Raw genomic sequence first — 26,560 nt, 5'->3', positions numbered from 1 at the left:
TTATTGTTTTTAATCGTGATTTTACCCTGCAATGTAGTTAGCTATATAAGATATCTGACCTCCTAGGCCTCACCAGTACAGCCCTCTCCTGGATCCAGTTCTACCTCTCCAACAGGGAACAATTTGTTACCATCAATGGCTCTAGTTCCCCCTCAGCCCCGGTCAACCAAGGTGTTCCTCAAGGCTCTGTATTTGGACCCCTCCTATTCACTATCTACATGCTCCCCCTCGGCCAGATCATCTGCCACCACGGCCTCAACTTCCACTGCTACGCTGACGATACCATAGCACGTAGCACTACTCCATCCTCTCAGCTCCCCCCGCAGTCTCTTGTCAACTGCCTACGTGAAATAAAATGTATCTATTTATAGATCTAATTTTTCTCAAACTAAACAGCAAGAAAACAGAGCTCATGGTTGTGGCATCCAGGGTGCTGCTCCGGAAGGTTGGAGACTTCATCCTCCAGGTTGACGGCTGCTCCATCTCCCCATCTCCCGATGTCCGCAACCTGGGTGTTATCCTTGACTCCACCCTCTCCTTCCAATCTCACATCAAGCCCATCACCAAATCCGCCTATCCACTCTCGGACTATGTTGCTGAAACCCTGGTCCATGCGTTTGTCATCTCCCGCTTGGACTACTGCAATGGTGTACTGTTCAGGGTATCCAACAAAACCCTGGACAGGCTCCAGTATGTGCAAAACTCACCCACTGGCTTCCAGTCAAGTCCTGCATTATCTACAAAATCCTCCTCACCTACAAGTCCCTCCATCCCCGCGCCCCCCAGTACCTATCTGGCAACATGCCCCTCCCCGAAACCTGCGGTCATCATACTTGGGTCTGCTTGTCACCCCCCGCAGTAACCTGCCCACCTTCGGGGACAGAGCTTTCAGTGTGGCAGCCCCCACTCTCTGGAACTCTTTCCCTGCAGTGATCCGCAACGTCCCTACCCTGGACGCCTTTAAAACAGGGCTCAAATCCCACCTGTTTGCCAAGGTCTTTGGCCTCTAGTTTAGTTGTTGTTTTTGTTTGTCTGACTGTATGTTTGACTGTTTTTTGTTGTTTCTTGTATTTCTGTAAAGCGACCTTGGGTCCCCTGAAAGGCGCTATATACATTTAAGCTGTTATTATTATTATTGTTGTTATTATTATTATTATTATTATTATTATTATTATTATTTTTTATTATTATTATTATTATTATTATTATTATTATTATTATTATTCAAACCGAATCAGTGAATAACAATTTCTCCAGACCTCCAAAGGAGGCGTGAGAACAACGTGATTTAGAGGTATGGCTATGCCAGATTAAATTCCTGCTAACTCTGGTGCTCACTATGCTCACTAAGGTGGAGAGAACACTAAACACTGATTTACCAACCTTTAACACAGGTTGCGCCATTGTGTCAGTATGGATGCGTTTGGCACACTGCTCCACTGTTGCTCCACTGTAGCTGTGTGCATCACACATTAGGTAGGTAATGTTTTGTTAGTAATATTGTACTAGTGCTAGTGAGGTCAACAGGTTAGTGATAGTGATAGTGATAGTTCACCCAAATAACAAAATCATATTTGGTTCCTTACCCTCAAATGAGTCGATGGACATGGACAGACTTCAATCCACACTTTGGTTGTGCTTATCCAGCCATTGTCACTAAGTGCTAACTGATTTTAAATGAGAAGCTAGCTCTAATTCACCTAAAAGGAACCTGTCAGAGAACCTGTCAAAGAACCAAGTCATCATCTTCAACTACCTAGCCATACCAACATGTATGTCATTGTGTCATGATTGTCTGTTGTTTGTCTTCTAATGTTTAGATTTTACTTACAGTATGTCACTGTGTCTGTCCTTTTTTGTTATTTTGTCGTCCTCTGTAGAGATTAGAGGCATCAGCCAGAGAGCTCCACTGTATTTACTAAGTTACTTTGCAATGATTTGGCCATGAACTTTAAAGAATGTTGATCATGGGAAAGGTAGACATTAGTCATTAATGGTCAGTGAGATATAGGCTATATTAAGGTTGTCTGATCAAGGTGAATTGACGCCACATCCTATTGACAATTCTGCCCCTCCATTCTCTTCTCTGTTCATCCTCCATAAGTTCATAGAACAGGTTGTCCCAACTCCCCTCCCTCCCATCAGCCTTGTAGAATAGGAATGTCTGTCCTCTTGGCTTATCTATACTTCCTCATGATAGGTTGGTCTGTCTCCATTCAAACAACCCTCATTAAACTGGGGTGTAGCCAACGTCCACTTGTGAGTCCTCCAGCATACATTCATCAACATTAGGAGGCACAGCCTTTTACTGCAGTTTATAACAGATATTCAAAACCTCTCACCCCTGTCACAGGTGTGTACCGGAACCCTCACACATCACATAAACATCTTTGTGTGTCCCAGAGAAGTATTTGCATCTGAGCGAAGGAAATACAAGCCAACCATTATTTTGCTACAACAACAAATTATGGTCACAAAAGTTTTAACCCTTTCAGCTGAGGTGACTAATAATTAGATAGACAGGTGATTGTATTGCCACATCAGCTTCAAGGGTGACTTGACATGATCGAAATCACACCACACACTAACTAGCACCTAAACAAGTCTATTGGGGCTTGTGCCTGTATAACAACTCTATTTGGCAATTTTGGGGGTCAAACACCATATAAACACCATCATACAGCACCAAAACATTTGTGGTTCAATTATTCTTAAAAAAGTACTTTTCTTACTACCATCCATTCGAAGTCACTTATTTATCCAACATCGTTATTGCTTATATCATATGTGTATTATTGTGTATGAAAGCAAGTGTAAAGTGTGAAATTACACAACTTCCCCACTTCCTGTTTTATTTAGTGAGATATAGCTTTGTTGATGCATTTCCTCTGCAATGCTGTGATTGATTATTGGTAGGCAATAGAGGGTCGTGTAAATTCTGAGAGAGAAACTGTGTTGAGCAGTTTCCAAATGTCTGTTTTGAAACAGCTGCTGCAACCTCCTGTTTTCTTTCTCCCAGAGTGTACACTATGATAGTAACCAGTAGTTTAAAGGCAATATGGATAACATGACATTTTTGTCTTACTAGATAGCATATTCTCATTGTGTGTAACCTTTGGCCATAAAGCCTTTTCGGCTCTACACTCCAAATTTGGATTTGAAATCAAACAATTACTATGAGGTGAAAGTAAAGATTCTCAGCTTTTATTTGATGGTATTTATTGGTGTCATCATCCTGAAATTACAGCACTTTTTATGCATTATCCCCCTTTTTTCAGGTTACCCAAAAGTAATGGGACAGATTTATCAAATGTCCAAAATAAGAACTCATGTTTAGTATTCAACAATCGACAATCTTTTGCATGCAATGCCTGAAGTCTGCAACCCATTGAACCCACCAGATGCCGGGTATCTTCTCTGGTGATCTCTTTAACCTCATAGTGATTTAAAATCCAAACTTCTGCAGTGTAGAGCTAAAAGAAGAGAAAATGCTTCACTGTCCCATTACTTACACAGGGCACTTTATGTTGTCACTCAGTGTCAGGGTTAGGGTAAGGGCCTGGGTTAGTGGATAGTTAGTTAGTTTAACAAAACACATAACATACATAAAAGCATATGGGTACACAATAATCTTGAAGAAATACATTTTTAAAAAGTATAATAAAGTTCAGGATATAGATAACTTGTTAAGATCTGACAAAATTCACTTTCTAGCCATTTCTGGCAATACATTTGGACAATACATTTCATGATGTTACAGTGGAGATACAGGGATACAGCATTTATAGAAAGGACTGGGATATATATGGGGGAGGAGTTGTTGTTTTTGTTGTTTTTTTTCTTTCCTAGCACCAGGGGAGCCCCCCCTCCCAAATTTCGTTGTTTGGTACCTGTACTATATCAATGACAATAAAGACCATTCATTCATTCAATGCACATTCAGAGCCACATCCCTGTTAAACTCAGAAGAAAAACTATGAAGGGATCTAATGTTGTGTGAGGTTGAAATGCTATGGTTACGGGTTCACTTACCCCACCTCAAACCTACAGCATATTGCTGGGATGCTGTTATAGTTAATTATATTATAAATTATTATATAATTATATTATTAATCTGTGTGAAATGTTTGATCGAGCATGCAATGAAATCTATGTCCTGGGAGACCTAAACATACATTTTCACATCAAGCTGTCCTATTAAAAATACTATTCTTACTATAACCAGTGCCTGTAATCTGGTTCAGGTTATTAACCAACCTACCAGGGTGTACACTAACAAAACAGGAACTGTATCATCCACATGCATTGATCCCATTTACACCAATACTGCAGCCTGTTTGAACAAGATGTGAATGACAGAATTGAGAGTTGGAAAAATACAAATGAAAGCATATTTTTGGATACTATTGGATTATTTACTGTACCTGTGTCTATTCCTTGCCAGCAGAACAACAAGGCCGATGTGAAGACCATCATGGCTCGCTTCAACACTGAGGGTAACACCATTGAGGGTGTTTCCTCAGGACGTCCCAAAGCAGCTGTGCACCCCACCTTGTCCTCAGGACCGCCTATCGCGCCAAAGAAGCCCATCCTGGAGACCAGCCTGTCAGGCAGTGCGGCCTCCACCACCCCCAAACCCAACTTCCTCAAAAGCACTGTCTCCACCAAGAGCGCCCCTGAGGTGAGAGAGTCCCCGAAAACCAAAGCACTGGCCAGTATGTTTGGAGGTGCCCAGGAGGACACCAAACCCCCCTTTGTGAAACAGTTCACCTTCAAACCTAAACCCCCTGAGTCGTCTCAGGACCCAGAGTCCAAAAACCCGATCCCCAAACCCCCTCTCCAGAAGCCCTCCCTGAGCTCCACCCTACCCGATGCCAAACCCCCTTTTCTCAAACCTTCCCCAGCCATGGCCAAACCCCACTGGCTTAAAGACAGCCCAAAACCTGAGGACAGCGGGGGTACCTCCAACGCCATCCCACCGAAAATACCCCTTCTCCAGAAACCCATCATCACAAAGATGTGGCAACAACCAGAAGAAGGTGGGGCCACTGATTCGAAAGTCAGACCTTTCCCAGGCCCCGCCCCCAAACCCCCCACCAACTTCAGGACTGCTCAGAACACTTTCAATAAGGACAGAGGAGACGTCCTATCAGAGGACAGGGGCAAAGAGATAGTCAGTCCCCCCCTGAGCTCCAGCAACTCTCCTGTCCCCAAACCTCCAGCCACTAAGAAACCCAGCTTTGTGAAGAAGCCCCTATGCCCTGCCCCTCAGGTTGACCCCTCTGCACCGAGGAGGAACCCTCTGCCCAATATATTTGCCTTGGGCAGTGCCCCTGCCAAACCCAACCGCCCGCCCAGGGTGAACCTGGACAAGTTCAACAAGGGCACAGAGGTCACTTGCACTGATGGTAAGTGTTTTCTCTCTAAGGATAGAGAGAAATGTCATTTCAACTGCTTAGTCATAAGGTACTGTGTGTGTGATTTACTGAGGAGGATTCAAATGTAAGAATTTTTAAAATGTAATAGTAGTAATATAAGGATACTGTAATTCAGACTGACAATGGTGACTTGTGAAATACATCCAACTGAGACACACACACTAACCCTTTTAACCAAGAAAATCACATGCTACTGTATTAGCTGCCCAAAGTGGACCAAAAGTGGGCTCTGTGCTTTTCTAACATCCCCCCATTGCTGCACACACACCAGTTTGCAGCAGGCTAGTCCTCGGGGCACGATTGTTTCTGTGGCTTTGAGGCCTCCTGATCTGAGCTCCCAGAGACGGATGGTACACATGCACATCCCCCCCTCCCCACCCCCCTCTTACCTAAATGTATGTGTCTTTACCATGCATGTGTCCTATTTGGCTCTGTTACATACACAGTAAGTTAATTGAAGTTACAGGTACTAATAATGCACTGCTCAAATACAAATGCAACACCAAAGACACAAACATACTTGCTTCCTCTATTCACTTCTTCCTCCACAAGTTTCTATTTTTTCTTCCTCCTTTTACAGCTGATGTTGCCCCCTAAATGGGAAGTTCCTCTTGAAACAGAGACACATTCAAGTGAAAGGTTTTAATTTTGGACCCATATGTGAATGTGGTTTTGGCCAGAGATCGTTGTCAGCATGGTTTTCATTACAGTAAATTAGCAGATGGGACAGAAATCCAATGTGAAGCCCACTCTCCCCCTGGTGGCTATGTGCCTTGAGCTGTTGTGCTGCTGTGGCAGACTGACGTAGCAGACGAGTTGTTACTGGTGTAGAAGACTGAGGTGGCAATGATATAGACATCCAGAATGGCAGTCAGTGATAGCAAATATATGATCTCAGATAAAAGGGGTTGGGAATTTTAGGATGTGGGGGTGACATGTCCTAGTGGAACCTACTGTACGCCTATGGTCTTGCAGCGTTTCCCAAACTGTGGGTCGCGATCCCCTAGTGGGGCGCGGGGGTACTGCAGGGGGGGCGCAGAAATAATGGGAGGGGAAAAAAATGCACACACAAGAGCTGTAAACAAACACTGCTTGCTTAAGGTTACCATCAGGGGTGTTGTGGGCGTTGGATGATAAAAATGAGAACCTGAATGGAGCGCAGGCCATAAACTGTAACAAAGAGGCAGCGAGGGGGGCTCCATTCACGTCATTGACGCGCGCTCCATTCACGTCATTGACGCGCGCACTCCCTCCTCCAGCTATCTAGCAGCAACAACAACAATGGATAAGTTTATGAAAGAGCCAGAAGCTAAACGAAAAGCGAAGGAGCCCATGACAAACGTCCCAAAGCCAAAGTCAAGAAAGTATGACGATACATACCTCTCCCTGGGCTTCACGTCTAATGTGGTCGGTGCAGAGGAACGACCACTGTGTGTCCTCTGTCTCAAAACTTTAGCGGCAGAAAGCATGAAGCCTAGCAAGTTGAAACGTCACTTGGAGACCACACACCCGACTGATGTGAAGAAGCCCCTCGATTTCTTCAAGAGAAAACTCCAAGAATACCGTGGTCAGCAGAGCCGTTTCGTTAAAACAGCATCTGTTACGTCTAATGCTCAACTTGCCTCCTACAAAGTGGCATATCGTATCGCCCAGTCTAAAAAACCACACACCATCGCTGAGGAGTTAATACTCCCTGCTGCAATAGATATGGTTTCACATATGATAGACGAGGCAACAGCCCCAAAACTCAAAGCTATCCCCCTGTCAAACAACACTATTGTCACGACCAGAAGGCGGAACCCAGAAGCAGACAACGGAGAACAGGTAGTATGGTAATAACAGTAGTTTATTATAGGGTTTGGGGTTAGGGGAATCCGGCTGGGGGTAGGTAGTGCAGGTAGGGGTTCTGGCAGGTAGACAGGTACTCAGACCGGCAGGGGGTCAGGTAGGTAGGCAGGTAGTCAGACAGGCTGGGGGTCAGGCAGGTAGGCAGGTACTCAGACAGACTGGGGGTCAGGCAGGTAGGCGGGTAGTCAGACAGGCAGGGGATCAGGCAGGTAGGCAGGTACTCAGACAGGCAGGAGGTCAGGCAGGTAGGCAGGTACTCAGACAGGCAGGGGGTCAGGCAGGTAGGCGGGTAGTCAGACAGGCAGGAGGTCGGCAGGCAGGGAATCCTTTAGCGGGGAACAGGGAGAACAGGGTTAGGCTAAGGTATCGGAATAAGTCTTGAGTACAGGGAACGAACATAGGAACCAACCATCAAGTGGTTACGATCTGGCGTTGACTGGAAGCAGGAGCAGGGCTTAAGTAGGATCCAGTCGCGGTCTTAATCGGCCACACCTGGCGCCACTGATAGATGGCTGATGAGCCGGGGGCGGAGCTGGGGGCGGAACTGTGACAGTATCCCCCCTCCGATGGACGCCTCTGGGCGGACCGCCAGGCTTGCCGGGGTGTCGGCGGTGGAAGTCCTGAACGAGTGTAGGGTCGAGGATCTGTCGCCGAGGGACCCAGCACCTCTCCTCAGGACCATAGCCCTCCCAGTCCACCAGGTACTGGAACCCTCGACCACGGCTACGAGAATCCAAGAGGCGGTGGACGGTGTAGGCAGGGAGGTCATCAATCATCCTGGGGGGGGGTGGGTCGGGAACTGGAGGAGACAGGGGACTGGAGGACACAGGTTTGAGGAGGGAAACATGGAAGGAGGGATGGACACGGAGGGTACGGGGAAGCTTGAGACGCATGACCATGGGGTTGATCACCCGCTCAATGGTGAAGGGACCAATGAACCTCTGGGACAATTTCCTGGATTCAGTCCTTAGTGGTAGGTACTTAGTGGATAGCCATACCTTGTCCCCAGGGGCATAATTGGGAGCAGGGATGCGCCGACGGTTGGCCTGTCGTTGGTAACGATCCGATGCCCGAAGAAGGGTGGCACGGGCCCGATGCCAGGTCCTATGGCAGCGGCGGAGGTGAGCCTGGACGGACGGGACCAGGATCTCCTCCTCCTGGGAAGGGAACAGGGGAGGCTGATAGCCGTAAAGGCACTGGAAGGGTGACATACCTGTGGCCGAGGTAGCCAGGGTGTTGTGGGCGTACTCCACCCACGGTAACTGGGTTGCCCAGGTAGTAGGGTTGGCAGACACCAAGCAGCGCAGGGTGGACTCCAGCTTCTGGTTGGCCCTCTCCGCCTGACCGTTGGTCTGGGGATGGAACCCTGAGGTCAGGCTGATGGATGCCCCGAGGCCGGAGCAGAAAGCCTTCCAGACCGCCGAGGTGAACTGTGGTCCCCGATCAGACACCACGTCAGTGGGTAGGCCGTGGGGCCGGAACACCTCTCTCACCAACAGATCCGCCGTCTCCCTGGCGGAAGGAAGCTTGGGCAGGGGCAAAAAGTGGGCGAATTTGCTAAAGCGGTCGACCACAGTCAAAATCACAGTCATGCCGTCAGACATGGGCAGACCCGAAACGAAATCCAGGGCCACATGGGACCAGGGGCGACGGGGAATGGGTAGAGGACGCAGTAGGCCCGAACTGGGTTGGTTAGACGATTTATTCCGGGCACATACAGAACAGGCCAGCACAAAGGCCTTGGTGTCCTCAGGCATGGTTGGCCACCAAAAGCGCCGGCGGAGGAACGCCAGGGTCCTCGTCACCCCAGGGTGGCAGGTGAGGGTGGAGGCGTGAGCCCATAGTAGCACCCGGGATCTCACGGTGTCAGGGACGAATAGGCGACCAGGAGGACCGTTTCCCGGGTCGGGCTGAGCCCGCTGAGCGGTCCTGACCGCCTCCTCAATTTCCCAGGTGACGGCCGCGACCACGCAGGTGACCGGCATGATGGTGTCTGGCACTGAGCTGGTCTCACTCTCCTTGTCGTAAAGGCGGGACAGGGCATCGGGCTTCACGTTCTTGGATCCCGGCCTAAAAGTGAGGGAAAAATTAAAACGGCCAAAAAACAGCGCCCATCTGGCCTGGCGGGAATTGAGCCGTTTAGCCGTGCGGATGTACTCCAGGTTTCGGTGGTCAGTCCACACGAGGAAGGGTTGTTCCGAGCCCTCCAGCCAATGCCTCCATTCCTCTAACGCCAGCTTCACGGCCAACAACTCACGGTTACCCACGTCATAGTTTCTCTCCGCCGGAGAGAGACGGTGGGACAGGAAGGCGCAGGGATGGACCTTACCGTCCGTAGCGCGTTGGGAGAGGACAGCCCCCACCCCGGTGTCCGAGGCATCCGCCTCCACCACGAACTGCCTGGAGGGATCCGGCTGAACGAGGATGGGTGCTGAGGTGAAGCGGTTCTTGAGGTCGAGGAAAGCCTTCTCGGCCTCGGGGGTCCATCGGAACTGGCAGGAAGTGGAGGTGAGAGCAGTGAGTGGAACCGCGACACTGCTATAGTTGCGGATGAACCGCCTATAAAAATTTGCAAACCCTAAGAATCGCTGGAGCTGCTTACGGTTACCAGGGACGGGCCACTCCAGGACTGCTCTCACCTTAGCGGGGTCCATCCTCACCTGACCATTAGCGACGATGTAACCCAGGAAAGATACCGACGGGACATGGAACTCGCACTTCTCCCTTTTGACAAACAGCCGGTTCTCGAGGAGACGCTGGAGTACCCGATGGACATGCTGGACATGGGTGACTGGGTCCCTAGAAAAAATCAAAATGTCATCAAGGTAAACGAAAACAAACAGGCCTATCATGTCCCTGAGGACATCGTTCACTAAGGCCTGAAACACCGCAGGGGCATTAGTGAGGCCAAAAGGCATCACCAGGTACTCGAAATGGCCTAAGGGAGTGTTGAACCCTGTCTTCCACTCATCCCCCTCTCGTATCCGAACCAGGTGGTAGGCGTTGCGGAGGTCGAGCTTCGTGAACACCGTGGCTCCCTGGAGAGAGTCGAAAGCAGAGTTCATGAGGGGTAAAGGGTAAGAGTTCTTGATGGTAATATTATTCAGACCGCGGTAATCAATGCAGGGACGCAGGGTCTTGTCCTTCTTAGCAACAAAAAAGAACCCAGCGCCCACGGGTGAGGAGGAGGGACGGATAAGGCCAGCAGCCAGGGAGTCCTTGATGTAGCACTCCATGGCCTCCCGTTCGGGTTTGGAGATGCTGTACAGGCGGCTGCTAGGAAGGGGTGCTCCGGGCAGTAACTCAATGGCGCAATCATAGGGCCGATGAGGGGGTAGGGAAAGGGCTGCTTGCAAAACACCTGTTGGAGGTCCCGATACTCCGGCGGAATAGCAGACAGGTCAGGGACCTCTGGTCTGGGTGCCTGGGAGGAAACAGAGGTTGACACAGCGGACCGAAGGCAGGTGGCATGACACTCGAGACTCCAACTATCTACCCTGGCATGGGCCCAGTTGATATTAGGGTTATGTCTAGCCAGCCAGGGGTGACCCAGAACAATGGGAGCATGGGGAGTGCATGTGATGAAAAAACTCACCTCCTCCTGGTGGTTGCCGGACAGTAACATTGACACAGGCTCCGTCCTATCCGTAACCTTGGCGAGGAGCCTGCCGTCCAATGCGATGGCCTCTAGGGGTGCATCTAGGGAGCTGGTGGAGAGACCTAACTGCTCTACCAGAGACACATCCATAAAATTGCCATCAGCACCAGAGTCAATGAGAGCAGGGAACACAGTGGACTGACCTTTAACGGAGATCGTGGCGTTGAGCTGGGTCCGGGTGCGGGGAGCGGCAGAGATAGCAGATCGGCTCGTTAGGGTCCTCCCCTCTCCTGACGAGCCTGCTGGTTTAACGGCCGAGTAGGACAGGTGGAGAGGTAATGACCGGGCTCCCCACAGTACAGGCAGCTGTTGTTTTCAAAACGCCGGCGGCGCTCCTCCTGGCTGAGGCGCATCCGGCCAAGCTGCATCGGTTCGGAATCCGAGGACGTCTCCCCTCTAGGAGTGATGTTGGGCTGAAAGGGACGAGAATAGCTACTCGGGTTGGGAATAGATGGAGCACGCCGGCTGGCGACGCTAACGGGAAGACGACTTCCGCGTTCACGTCTCCGTTCTGAGATCCGATTATCTACTCTGATGGCCAGGGAGATTAATCCATCCAGGTCGGAGGACTCGGGATGTGAAACCAGCTCGTCCTTGATGGTCTCAGCGAGTCCACCGGTGAACGCCGCGACGAGGGCTGCATCGTTCCACCCACTCTCAGCTGCCAGGGTGCGAAAATTAATCGCATAATCAGCGACACTCCGGGAGTCTTGACGGAGGGCGAGGAGGCGCTTGGAAGCGTCCTGTCCTCGGACCGGGTGATAGAAAATTCTCCTCATCTCGCCGGAGAACGCTGTATAGGAAGCAGTGAGCGGGTCCCCTCTCTCCCACAGCGCCGATGCCCACTCCAGAGCGGCCCCACGGAGGAGACCGATCACCAGGCATACCCGACCCCGGTCGGTGGAGAAGGACGTGGGCTGTTGTTCCATCACCAGCTCACACTGTAGGAGGAAGGAACGGCAGCAACCCTGTTTGCCGTCGTAGCGATCCGGCATGGGAACCCGGGGCTCTCGGATCACCGGAGCGGGTAGGAGCTGGGGGGTGGTCGGTGTAGTATTAGCAGCGGCGGCTGCTTCCGTGTCCTGGAACCCGGTCAGAGTGGTGCTCATGTCACGGAGCCTCCCCACTATCTCCTGTAGGAGGGAGTCGTGTTTCTCCAACACGGTGTAGTTGTTGTTCACCATCTGCCGGACTGTCTCGATGTCTGCTGGGTTCGACAAGGCCAGATCGTACTGTCACGACCAGAAGGCGGAACCCAGAAGCAGACAACGGAGAACAGGTAGTATGGTAATAACAGTAGTTTATTATAGGGTTTGGGGTTAGGGGAATCCGGCTGGGGGTAGGTAGTGCAGGTAGGGGTTCTGGCAGGTAGACAGGTACTCAGACCGGCAGGGGGTCAGGTAGGTAGGCAGGTAGTCAGACAGGCTGGGGGTCAGGCAGGTAGGCAGGTACTCAGACAGGCTGGGGGTCAGGCAGGTAGGCGGGTAGTCAGACAGGCAGGGGATCAGGCAGGTAGGCAGGTACTCAGACAGGCAGGAGGTCAGGCAGGTAGGCAGGTACTCAGACAGGCAGGGGGTCAGGCAGGTAGGCGGGTAGTCAGACAGGCAGGAGGTCGGCAGGCAGGGAATCCTTTAGCGGGGAACAGGGAGAACAGGGTTAGGCTAAGGTATCGGAATAAGTCTTGAGTACAGGGAACGAACATAGGAACCAACCATCAAGTGGTTACGATCTGGCGTTGACTGGAAGCAGGAGCAGGGCTTAAGTAGGATCCAGTCGCGGTCTTAATCGGCCACACCTGGCGCCACTGATAGATGGCTGATGAGCCGGGGGCGGAGCTGGGGGCGGAACTGTGACAGTTATTGCGAGACGCATCAATGACATCTCAGAAGACATGAAAGAGCAGCTTGTTGAGAAAATAAAAGACCAACGCTTTGCGCTCCAGGTAGACGAGGCCACAGATAGTAACAAGGACTGTCTGTTAATAGCGTATGTCAGATACATTGATGCGGAGGGTTTGAGCGAGGATTTGCTATTTTGCAACTATGTCCCAAACAGAGCAACAGCTGATGAACTGTTCAAAATCATAGACAAATACCTGAGTGAAGCCGATCTGAAATGGGAGGACTGTGTGGGGATATGCACCGACGGTGCCCAGGCCATGGCAGGAAAACGGGGAGGGCTGCAGACGCTCATCAAGCGCGTTGCACCGAAAGCAGTGTGGACTCACTGCATAATACACAGGGAGGCACTCGCGTCAAAGCAGCTGAGTCCAGAGTTGAATGACGTTTTGTCTCATGTTATCACCACCGTCAATTACATAAAAACAAGACCACTGAAAGCTCCCTTTTTTTCCGCTTTGTGCGAGGAGATGGGCTCCGAGCACACAGCCGTGCTATTTCACAGCGAGTCGCGTTGGCTCTCTCGCGGAAAGGTGCTGTCCAGGGTGCTATCGCTGAAAGATGAGATCCGAATCTACTTGGAGGAGGAAGGGAACGAACTTGCCAGCAAGTTTAATGATGAAGACTTCCTCATGAAATTGGCCTACCTAAGCGACATGTTTGAGAAGCTCAATGAATTGAATCTACAGTTGCAGGGCAACAACACACACCTTCCACATCTGGCAGACAGGATACAATCTTTCACACGGAAACTGGACATGTGGGGCAGGAGACTTGAACAGGGGGACATCGACTCATTTGGGAATCTGAAGGCATTCATCGAGACCAATGAGCTGCAGAGCACAGTGGTTCCATGTATGAGAGAGCACATCTCAGCCCTGAAACAAAGCTTCCAGAAATACTTCTCTGTGGATGACAGTGCCAAATACGACTGGATTAGAGATCCATTTGTTGCACCACCACTTGCCATGTTCAGCACTGCGGAAGAGGAACAGTACATCGACATGACTTCAGAGTCAACCATGAGGCTGCAGTTCACATCCACGACTTTGGCTGGGTTTTGGATTGGAGTGGAGAAGGACTACCCTCTCATTGGACAGAAAGCTGTGGGAATACTGCTGCCTTTTGCAACATCGTACCTGTGTGAGATAGGCTTTTCTGCTGTTGCTGCTATCAAAAGCAAATACAGGTCGAAGTTGAACATTGAGAATGAACTGAGAGTGGCAGTCTCAAAACAACAACCCCGCTTTGAGAAGATTTGCAAGGCAAAGCAAGCACACACAAGTCATTGATCGTAATTGTGATAGAAATGTGAGGAGTAAGAATAGTGATGCAGTAGAAATTAGTTAATGTTGATATGTTGAATATTTCAGTGGCACAGGATCATTTGCCAAGCACTTATGTTCCTTTTCAAACCATAATAAAATATAAAACTATAGTTGGATATACTGTATGTGTCTTGTTATTATTAGAAGAGAAAATGTAATGTTTTTACAACTTTATACAATTAATTATATCAATCTAGGTGGGAACCGGGTTAGGGGGGGCTCGAAAATATTTCCAATTACCCAAGGGGGGCCTGATTGAAAAAGTTTGGGAACCACTGGTCTAACATATTATCAGAAAGTCATCCGACATGTGTATTTGTTGTTCTAAAGGTCCTGGGTTTAAGAAGGGCAGTGTCCCCCCTCCCCCTGCCTCTCACCCTGGTAACCATGGCGCCCCACCGCTGCCCTCTCACCCTGTGGCCCCCAGCCTCCCCCCGCGACCTCCAGGAGCCATGTGAGTAACTGGGAAGCTCCAACGACCCAAACAGAACACACAGGCACACACATGCCATGCACGCACACTAAAGAGACATTAACTGATTCTTGCTTCGGAGCATAGAGCCAGTAGTCCTTGGGCCAAACCATTTTTCACTACCAAATTCTGGGCAAATCCTAGATGTGATTTTCTTATTCCTATACATCCCTAGATTATGTTTTGATATGATAGACCTTTTGGATTGGCAGCTTATTAGTAGTTATCACCTCGTAAAGGTACGGAGTGCTTTTTTCAAAACCGGAGTTTTGCCTAGAAAAGTCCCCTGCCATATCCTGCTCCCCTTCGCATGATTCGCGCCTAGCTGTGCTGTGATTGTGATAGAGACATGAGCCCTTTCATGTTCTTTATGCGCCTGAGTCTCCTAAACACGTAGAGACCAACCCCGATTCGATCAATGATTCCTACGATGAGCTATGGTAACTTTACCGCACCTACCCCCTACCGACGAATGCCTAATTTTTGCGGTTTTCCGGAGGTATTGTGCGGTAGGTGCGGGAAAGTTACCATAGCTCAGCGTAGGAAGCTCTGATCGACTCGGGGTTGGTCTCTACTTGTTCAGGAGACCCAGGCGCATAAAGCTAATCTGGCTCATGTCTCTATCACAAGCACAGCCCGAGCTATGCGCGACTGACGCGAAGGGGAGCAGAATATGGCCGGGGACTTTTTGATGGGTAAAACATTTTACCTAATAGATATCACCATGAAACTTCCCCAGTTGATTACTTACATTGAGACAATATTTTTTTGTATTACAAGTTTTCAGAAATGTTCTGTTTAAATATGCAAATGATGTATTATCTACTTAAAATATGAGTTAATTTGCATATCTTTAAAGAACATTTGGACCACAGATTGGATAAAGACAGTAATTAATTACTATACATCCCTAGATTATTATTTGATGTGATAGACCTTGTTGGACCTTGTTGTTAGTAGTTTAATACCTTATCCCCTCTTAAAGTATGGACTGCTGTCATTTAAAATGTGTGTTAGCCTACGTTCTGTACGGGAGTGGACCCGAATGCAGGACACTGAGGCGGAGGCAGATGAACAGTTACATTTATTTAGCCCACAAGGCAGTGGAAGCTGTAGGTGTATGGAGTCCGGTGGTAGGTGTGGTCCAAAATTGGGAGATGTTTTCTGATTTCTGCCGCCCTCAACAAAGTTCTCCATAAGTCCAGGTTTTGGGGTGACACCAGGTTTGAGTTGGAGTCATCATCAGAGCAGTGGATGATGCTGTCCATCATCAGAGCAGTGGATGATGCTGTCCATGATCAGAGCAGTGGGTGATGCTGTCCATGATCAGAGCAGTGGGTGATGCTGTCCATGATCAGAGCAGTGGATGATGCTGTCCATGACAGAGCAGTGGATGATGCTGTCCATGATCAGAGCAGTGGATGATGCTGTCCATGATCAGAGCAGTGGATGATGCTGTCCATGATCAGAGCAGTGGATGATGCTGTCCATGACAGAGCAGTGGATGATGCTGTCCATGATCAGAGCAGTGGATGATGCTGTCCATCATCAGAGCAGTGGATGATGCTGTCCATGATCAGAGCAGTGGATGATGCTGTCCATCATCAGAGCAGTGGATGATGCTGTCCATGCCGCTTTCTTGGCAGGTTGCTGCTGCATTCACCTGAAGTTGGATCCATCATTAGACTTACACTTACTGCTGATGATGTGGGTCTCTGAAATAGAGGAATACATCTAGTTTGACATTAAATTACCAACCTTATTCTAAACTAAAATATTGTCAGGGTGCAGTAATTGGGGCAGATCTCATTACAACTTAGAGGGGCTACAAACAAGGAATCTTCTGTAAATTTAATGTAAATTAAGTTACATTAATATTACTACAATATAAAACCCTGTCTCAAGCCTGGGTACACAACAGGCTACTTTGCTAGTTTAGCTAGCTAACTAAAGTGTTATTAACTATAAATAATAATAATGCATTTTATTTGTATTGCACTTTTCATTCAAAAGAATCTCAGAGTGCTACAGAGTAAAAAAAACTAAAACATAATAAGTTAAAAACATAGTAAAACAACTCCAAATAAATCACAAAAATGAACACAGTTCAACAGTCAAAGGCCTGTCTTAAAAGAGTCCAGGCTCTGTACTGCCCATAGCTGGCTAGGAAGGCTGTTCCACAGGCTCTGTACTGCCCTTAGCTGGCTAGGAAGGCTGTTGCACAGGCTCTGTACTGCCTTTAGCTGGCTAGGAAGGCTGTTCCACAGGCTCTGTACTGCCCTTAGCTGGCTAGGAAGGCTGTTCCACAGGCTCTGTACTGCCCTTAGCTGGCTAGGAAGGCTGTTGCACAGGCTCTGTACTGCCCTTAGCTGGCTATAGGAAGGCTGTTCCACAGGCACGGCGGAGCCGAACAGAAGGCTCGGTCCCCCATGGTGCGGAGCCTGGTATTGGGGACCTGGAGGAGCAAACTGTTTGAAGACCTGAGGGTGCGGGTGGAGGTTTGTGGAGTGATGAGTTCTTGTAGATAGGGAGGTGCGTGTCCGTTGATGCATTTGTGGGTGAGAAGAAGGACTTTGTAGTCAACCCTGAATGAGACAGGGAGCCAGTGTAGTGAGTGTAGAACAGGGGTTATGTGCTTGTATTTGTGGACTCTCATCAGGATCCTGGCAGCCCTGTTCTGGATATATGGCAGCTTCTGTATGCTTTTGCCAGGAATCCCGATGAAGAGCGGATTGCAGTAGTCAAAGGCATGGACAAGTTCTCTGCATCTGACAGGGTTAGAGTGGGACGGAGTTTGGAAATATTTCTGAGATGATAGAAGGAGGTTTTGCACAGGTGTTTTATATGGTCACTGAAGGTCAGGTGAGGGTCAAACCTAACCCCCAGATTTGAAACTGAGGAGGAGAAGAGGATGACTTGACCCTCGAAGGTGAGCTGTGATATGGGCGAAGACTGAACCTGGTGTGGGGTGCCAACAAGACGAGCTTCGGATTTGTTACTGTTTAACTGAAGGAAGTTGTTGTTCATCCATGCCTTTATCTCCTCAAGACAGGTGGTGAGACATGACATGGCTGCAGAGGGGCTTGGGGTAGTTTTAATGTAGAGCTGTGTGTCATCACCATAACAATGGAAAGACATCCCATATCTGGTGATGACACGACCGAGGGGGAGCATGTAGGTGATGAAGAGGATGGGGCCGAGAACCGACCCCTGTGGAACACCACAGGTAACAGGGAGAAGTCTGGACTTGCATCCTCCCAGTGAGACGTATTCAGTCCTGCCAGAGAGATAGGACTGAAACCACTTCAGTGCAGAGTCTGAGAGTCCAATGGTGGTGTGGAGGCGCTCTAGGAGGATAGTGTGATCCACCATGTCAAATGCTGCTGTCAGGTCCAGGAGGATGTCATTAGCAGTTCATTCGTCACCCTTAGCATAGCCGTTTCTGTACTGTGGGCTGAGCGAAAGCCTGACTGAAATCTTTCAAACAGGTTGTTGTGTTTGAGGTGATCCTGGAGTTGGGAAGCAACTTCCTTCACTAGCACCTTGGACAGGAAGGCAAGGTTGGTGTATGACTTGAGCAGAGCAGTGGGAATGGGGTCCAGGGCGCAAGTGCATGATTTCATTCCTCTAAGGATTTCCATAATGTGGCTCTGTTGAACCTCTGTGAAACATGGGAGAGATGGCAAACTCCCAGGCGAGGGGTTGGTAGCAGAGGGAGACAGAGAGGAAGAGCTGGGCATCAGAGAGCGAATGTTGTTGACCTTGGATCTGAAAAAGTAAATGAAGCTGTTACATCGCTGCTCTGTAGCCTCAGTAGTGGGAGATGGTTGTGGCTTCAGGAGATGATTTATGGTAGAAAAAACTAGCTAGCTTGTTATAATAATAATAATAATAATAATAATAATAATAATAACTTGCATTTATATAGCACCTTTCAGGGAACCCAAGGTCGCTTCGTTATCTAACCAGTAACCAGCTATACATTACCACTAACTCTAAACTAGCTTGCTAACTTACCTCTAAATATGGATCTGGCTGGGGCTAAGGTAATTTATTTGAGGAGGTAAACACACACTTTATTTGTTTTAAGCACTTTGTTTTAGATTTTTATTCTGAAAAACTATGTAAATTAACGCATATTTTAAGTAGATAATGTATCATTTGTATATTTAAACATACAAATTCAGAAAACAATAAATGTACCCATCCATGGGTTTGACCTTTCATCTGACTCCGCCTCAGTGTCCTGCATTCGGGTCCACAAGTCCCCTGCCATATTTTGCTCCCCTTCACGTCAGTCGCGCATAGCTCGGGCTGTGCTTGTGATAGAGACATGAGCCAGGTTAGCTTTATGCGCCTGGGTCTCCTGAACACGTAGAGACCAACCCCGAGTCGATCAAAGCTTCCTACGCTGAGCTATGGTAACTTTACCGCACCTACCGCACAATACCTCCGGAAAACCGCAAAAATTAGGCATTCGTCGGTAGGGGGTAGGTGCGGTAAAGTTACCATAGCTCATCGTAGGAATCTCTGATCGACTCGGGGTTGGTCTCTACGTGTTTAGGAGACTCAGGCGCATAAAGAACATGAAAAGGCTCATGTCTCTATCACAACCACACCACAGCTAGGCGCGAATCATACGAAGGGGAGCAATATATGGCAGGGGACTTTTCTAGGCAAAACTCCGTTTTTGAAAAAAGCACTCCGTACCTTTACGAGGTGATAACTACTAATAAGCTGCCAATCCAAAAGGTCTATCATATCAAAACATAATCTAGGGATGTATAGGAATAAGAAAATCACATCTAGGATTTGCCCAGAATTTGGTAGTGAAATGTTCAATTTGGGGGTTTGGCCCAAGGACTACAGGAAAGAGCTCTATTTCACATCTTCGAAGATTGCTTTTTCTTTTGCCATGCAATTGACTTGCCAGTCAATTGTTGGAATTTGGTATTTTTTGCTCTAGGCACAGGGTCAGCCATAGTCGGCGCCCCTGGAGCAATTTGGGGTTAAGTGCCTTGCTCAAGGGCACATGCAGCTCCCTCCTGAGGCAGGGATCGAATCAGAAACCTTCTGATGGTTAGCCGGCCTCTCTAAGCTTTAGGCTACTGCCGCCCCCTTGTTATGCCCCTTTAGTTACAGTCACTTAAAAGTACAATAATTTTGGCCCAGCCATCTTGTGTGTTTTCCGTGTTTTCACGTGACTGGTCGTGTTGACCAGCTGATTGACTGTGTGTCATTGCCTCCAGAATCCAACCTGACGTAGATGAAAACTACGACGATGTTGGTTTGATGAACTGTCCTCCTCTTCTGCCCTCTGGAGGTAAACTCTTTGATCCTCTTCTAGAGACACATGAACTCAGTTTAGTCATAGTCGCAAATAAAATCATTAAAGATAAAAAAAAATATTCTATAGACCTGACCTTTTTGCATAGAATATTGTATCATTGAGTATGTATGCTTCACACAATTACTTTGAATAAACAATATTTCAAATGAGCTGTTTACACGATAAGCAAAAATAAATGTTTACATGCAATTGGTGCATACACCAGTATGCGTCTCTTTACTGTTACTAATAATAAGTAACGTTTTCTCTACAAGCTAGATATCTGTTCCGAAAATGGCATCAATGCCAACCGGTTTGGTATTCACAAATGCAGCCAAAATGTATTCTTATCTAAAAGTATGTTTCATCTGATCTGATCAGAGTGCAGACACTAGAGGATGCATGACACATGCTGTCGGGAAATACTGTTATTGAGAGGGGAATTCTGAATAAGATGTATAGTCCAAATTACCAATATCTTGATATTCCACATGTTCTATTAAGACCTTAATCAGGATAACAAAGCCAGAACCAGTTTATATGACTGAGTATAGCTACATTCCAGATAGTATCGGATTATTAGCGTGCATGTAGTACTCAGTGATAGTTATTTTTGTAAACTATGTTAAAATCTAATGCTGTCATTCTCTTCCAGGACATCCCAGTCAGAGGACAGAGGTAACGTGTACTTTTTCAAATCAGTTATTTAAACTTAGCAATTGTCTCAATTGGCCAGAATGTTATCAAACCTCAAAGAAAGATGTTAAAGCAGCTACAAGTCATTTTTACTTGAAGTAGTAAAAGTAGAGTAGAACAAATGTTGTAGCTCTTCATAACCAAAGAAATATGAACATATTACTGTATTTATGAGGTTTTTAACATAGGACATTTTGTAAACAAATTGTTTGATCAGGGAATTGAGAACAACAAATATGTTATAGAAATCTAGTGTTATTTGTTAGAACAAATGTTGACATTTTGTTGGTGAACCTGCCAGCAGAAATCACTGATAGCTGCTTTAATGCTTTGCATCTGTTGTTACTATGTATTGTCCAAAATACAACCATAGAGTCTGGCCACATTGATCGATTGTCCTGGTTTTTGTGGTATTTGTCGTACTATAGGACAGTGGGAGCGATGACGAGATGTATGAAGATCTGGATGAAAGATGGTGAGAGACTCTCCTCAGTTTCTATTCAACTGCTTCTAGAAATAAACTGAACCAATCGGACATGCTCAGTTGCTTAGTACTGCAATCGGATCACCAAATTGGTCAGCTGCTTCTGTTACTGTACCCAAGGTGGTGGGTGAAGTTGCCCTCACATACTGTTCATGGGTCAAATGTACTGTATGTTTTCCCACCTACTGGATTGGAAAGACATACAATTCCTGGCAAGGAAAGCTGGATCCTAGAGCCACGTGAAGGGGACAACATTACAACCGGACCATCGGCAATGTGGAGCAGGTTTCAGATATACATCGCCCTCTAGAGGATGTTAACACTACTGACACCACTCTCTCACTGATCAGGGGGCCAATAGAATCAAAGGAGCAAGAGAAGAAGCGAGAGAAGGAGGAGAAGAAAAGGCAGGAGGTGGAGAAGAAAGAACAGAAAGAACGTGAAAGAAAAGAACAAGAGGCCAGAAAGAAATTCAAAGTGAGTAAAAGTGGAGTGTGGTCAAGTGTAGTGTAGAAACCTACTGAGTGGCTCCCCGAGCTACACGTGGTTAGAGTTCTTTGGATGTGTATCACATTTCCAGGCTTTGTCATGAGTTTATTTGTCCATGTCCATCTCTCAAAAGTATTTCCTTGCTTCCTCACATGCTCTATCCTCGCCTCCTTTTCAAAACGTATTGAAGGAGAAGGTCTGGGATTCCTCCCCTCAATGCGTTTTGAAAAAAATAGAATGAGTAGAAAGGACACTAGGAATCAAGGAAAGACCTTTGAAATGTTACCCTTGTGTGTCAGCTGTCAGGCCCGCTGCTGGTCATCCACAAGGTCAAGGCCCGGGTGGACTATAGAGGTGGGAAAACGGACCTGGGGATGAAGCAGGGCGAGTCTATCGACATCATCCGTGTGCTGGACAACCCTGAGGGACGCTGGCTGGGGAGGTCACAGGATGGTTCTTGTAAGGACCCTTCCTCCTCCTCCTCTTGCTCCTCCTCTCGCTCTTCCTACTCCTCCTTCTTCCTCTTCTCCTCCTCCTGTAAAAATCCCCCCTATCCTCATCCTTTTTGGTATTCCTCCTTCTTCTCCTTCTCTCCCCCCTCCTTCTCTTCCTCAACTGCATCCTCCCCCTCTTTTCCTCCTCTCTCCCCCTCTTCTTCTCCTCCTCCTTTTCCTGGCCTTGTTTTTCCCTTGAACCTCTTCTCCTTCCATCCCCCTTTATCCTATAATGTTCTTGTTAGTACCAGAAAGGGCTTCTTTATTTGTCCCTGTAGTGGAACACTTTTTGGTGCCATATGGTTGAACCCCTTTGGTTTCATGTTGACACCTTTCCACAGAGTGTTCTAATTGGAACCCAAAAAGGTTCTACATGTAACCCAAAGGGGTTCTACATGACACCAAAAAAGGTTCCTTTTTGGAAAGAGTGTGTACTGTATTTTCAGATGGCTATGTGAAGACCGACTCGGTTGAGACTGACTTTGACACTCTGAAGCGTCAGATAGTGTCCATACCCAGTCAGTTGGACCATGAGCCGGAAGTGTACGATGACGTGGCCTGTCACGATGACTTCCACAGGTAAAAGGGACCTTAAAACCAACATACTGTACACTATTGATCAATACTCAAGGCAACATGTCATTGTGGATATGAGTTGAGCCTTGGCAGTAATGCCAACTCAAGGATCTTTATTCCTTAATGTATTCCAGTAATTCCTTTCAATGTCTTTTGATTGTCTTATTGTGTCATGGCATGGTGCGATCCATTAACTTCATTTTCTCCTTATTCCAGTGTGATCAAGGGCCCAGGAGGTATGTTCCAAATAATGTAAAGTCTGTTTCATCTGAGAAGGTCATTTAAACAGCAACTGCTAAGGAGAGAACTAATGGAAAGCATCATTATTACATTTCTAAACAAATTACAGTAATAACAGTACAAAGAAAAGTAACTGAATATTATGGTCACAAATGTGTTTGTCACTCATAGTGGTCCTGCCACCACCTCCTGAAGAGGATGGAGATATCTATGATGATCTGGATGATCCGAGCTTCGATGTCAGGTGAGAATATAATCGACTGCTGTACTGTGATGATATAAGATTTGTATATGTTTTGGGCATAAGCACATCATTCATCTGTCACATCACGTGTGTGTGTGCGTGCGTGTGTGTGTGTGTGTGTGTGTGTGTGTGTGTGTGTGTGTGTGCATGTGTGTGTGTGTGTGTGTGTGCGTGTGTGCGTGTGTGTGTGTGTGTGTGTGTGTATGTGTGTGAGAGAGAGAGAAATAGAGAAATAGAGAGTTTGTATGTGTGTGTGCGCTCTTCATCCTTGGCCCTGTTTTGAAGTTCTACTAGCCCACCGGATACCAAACCTGACACTAGACCTCGTGGCCTCCTCAGGATTTTTAAAGGCTTTGACGAGTGGAGAAAAAACCAAGCCAGCAATACTGAGTAATTCCCTTAGTCATTAGTAAGATGGATCAGGCACATCCTCTGTCGCTGATCCCTAACCCCTGACGCTCAATGTATATGAGGGGTTTTGATTGGCATACCTCATGCATGATAATTCAATCACTCTAAAACATTTAATCATGTGCTGAGGTGCAATCAACTTTACAGATCATGAAATCAAATAGATTTGCATGTCCTTCAATAATTTAACAACATTCATTTAAATGTGCATGCATGCTTATTCACTCAATTAATAAATCAAGTTTAATTTGATTTATCATGATTATCATTTTGACAGAATCTGTGATGATTTTGTTGAGTTGTCTCTATGTTGTTTTTTGATGATTTATTTTTTTAAACTAACCCAAAACATAATAAACATGTGACAACATTGATATGTGATGGAGATATAACATGGAGTAGTGTTTTAATTAAATGTTTCTTGTTTTCAGAATTGCCCCACCTTTCCAATTTACTCCAGAAGGACACTCTGGTAACTTTTTATTTTGTAAATAACTGTACATCCATGATTATTATGGCTTGTGCATAGTGCAGAAAAGAATGGTTGATGCATTGTATGTTGAATATTGAAACATTTGTATTTCAAAAATGTCAATAAATTAAAAAGTATTTTTTTCTCCAACTTTGTTATCATAGACCAATCTGCTGAAGTCATTGATGAGGACATCTATGATGATGTGGTCTCGTCTGGGTTTCCTCCACCCCCACCTCTCAACAGGTTATATAATAATAATAATAATAATAATAATAATAATAATAATAATAATAATAATAAATAGTCATGTAAATACCCAAGTAAATAGTAAATTAGAAATTATTTATTTGCTCTATAACATGTAACCTCAGCCACTACTTGGTAATGGCAGCCATGTTGTGCCAGAATGCTCACTACACATCGGCTTAATATGCCTCAAAGATCATCCAAACATATAGACATTTGGGATTTCCTCTGTTGAAGCTTTCTAAATGTCTCACCTCACCTAACAATCTTTTCTTGTCATACCTATATGAAATATAAGAAAACTGTTTTTTTTTTTTGGCATTTAAATTCAACAATCAAAGGGTAACCTTAGAAAGAATGCTAAGACCTTGTTGTCAAAAACTGGTTTATTTCCCTTCCTCAGTTTCCCACAACTGAAGACCAAGAGTAAGGCTGAGGAAATTGATCCAAAGAAGATGAAGAAGTTTGAGAAGGAAGAAAAGGATTTTAGAAAGAAGTTCAAAGTAAGGCTTTAATCAATTGCAGACTTTCATGTGTCCCAGATGGAGTTGACACTGCTGTTATTTGCGATTGGTTGAATGCCAACCTCAATGTTTTTGACCCTCAATTGTTTGATCCTCAATTGTTTGATCCTCAATCTTGACCTCTCCTGCCCTTAGTTTGATGGGGAGATTCAGGTCCTGTATCAGGTGACCATTGTCTCCTCTCTGGCCAATAAGAAGTGGAGCAGTAAAGATCTACCGCTGCGACCAGGGGAGACAGTGGATGTCGTCGTTAAGGCTATCAATAACAAACTCATCTGTAGGAATGAGGAGGGAAAGTGTGAGTAACAATCAGTCTTTGGTGTAACCCATCAGGTATTCTGCACAACTTTACTCTGTTAGGCTGTGATGGAGTCCAGTGGTTATGGCTGCCAACTCTCTGTATCTTCTCTTCACCTGTCTCCCTCTATGAATGTCTACCTGTCTAAATAAAGTGGAACACAGTTAAAAGGACAGAGAAAAACTTTAATGATCTCATCTCTGTTTATTTTAGTCGGTTACGTCTTGACCAGCCACATTGTCGTTGAGTGAGTACAACACAACTACAGACAAAAAAGCATGTACAAATACACATACACGTACACGGTCACACACACATGTACACACACACACACACACACACACACACACACACACACACTCACACACACACACACACACACACACACACACACACACACACACACACACACATAAATATGTCAAACTAAAGATTGCCTAACATGTGAAAGTGATATCAATCATCTGTTTTGCTTTAACAGAGATGCTGATATCTATGATGACATTGGTGACGGTAGGTTGTTATTTGACATGCAATAATCTTAAATAATTTGAATAACATAGTTTACACAGTAGGTTATTTTAAACATTTCTTATTTCTTTATATATTTTCTTATGGTACCATATTAACAACATACTTAGTTAGTTTACAGATCAAGTAAATCACCTCTGTATGATCAATATCCTTCTTATTTTAGTAATACAACAATGGTGATGTTGAATATAACACTTATTATCACTTATCGTTGTTATTATTTGTTTGCAGATTGCATCTATGACAATGACTGAAAACTACTGTGCCCTTTTTACTGAGTGATGCTGCACCTACCTTGTATGTTGGTTTGTTGTCTTTATCTTATTTATTCTATATGTTAAATGATATGTATGTGGGTTATTTCTCATGACAACAATATAGTTCATATACTCGCCTCCACAACCTTTTCCCGAATAACAAGCAAATGATACAGTATATGATTGTTTTAATCTTTAAGCTCTAAATATCCATGATACGATCACGTATGTATTTCTAAAACAGTGATTTATTTGTGAACAAATGATTAGTACATTTGTGAATTGTATGTGAACTGAACTGAAAAGTTTTTTTTTGTTTAATTGCTATAATTATTTTTTTATTATCCAGTTTCAGTTTTCTGTAATCTTCTATTTTGATGTAAAATTGAGCACAAAGTTCTGAAATGTGCATTTATAAATCACATTAAACACAAAATCACACATTTCTAAAACTCACATTTCAAAATATGGTGTGGGTTGAGCACTGGTCTTTATATAGGCTACTGTATCAGTTAACGTTTTGGTTGGCTCTATTTTACATTTTCTGTGTGGCCACAGAGGTGAGCAAAGTGCAGAAGTTACATTCTGTTCCTTTAAATGACTCAATGTCTAGATTGTACA

At 46.1% G+C, this 26,560-nt stretch overlaps 1 protein-coding gene across 1 annotated transcript; it reads left to right on the top strand.

Annotated features, from left to right (window-relative positions):
- Nucleotides 1–412: 412 nt before the first annotated feature.
- On the top strand, nucleotides 413–25,936 carry fyb1b (FYN binding protein 1 b; the record flags this gene model as incomplete). Its single annotated transcript, XM_080529546.1, is given in 17 exon segments — nucleotides 413–690; nucleotides 860–995; nucleotides 4,445–5,408; nucleotides 14,501–14,624; nucleotides 19,892–19,961; nucleotides 19,963–19,965; nucleotides 21,096–21,142; nucleotides 21,502–21,628; nucleotides 21,940–22,099; nucleotides 22,581–22,713; nucleotides 22,927–22,946; nucleotides 23,122–23,194; nucleotides 24,730–24,829; nucleotides 24,986–25,148; nucleotides 25,362–25,395; nucleotides 25,630–25,661; nucleotides 25,914–25,936. Coding segments are annotated over 17 exon segments (2,487 nt in total).
- Nucleotides 25,937–26,560: the final 624 nt, after the last annotated feature.

Source organism: Nansenia antarctica (genome assembly GCF_963989245.1).
Source record: "Nansenia antarctica genome assembly, chromosome: 4".
Lineage (NCBI taxonomy): Eukaryota > Metazoa > Chordata > Actinopteri > Argentiniformes > Microstomatidae > Nansenia > Nansenia antarctica.
The sequence above is the reverse complement of the archived record's forward strand: the minus strand, read 5'-3'. Positions and strand labels throughout refer to the sequence as shown.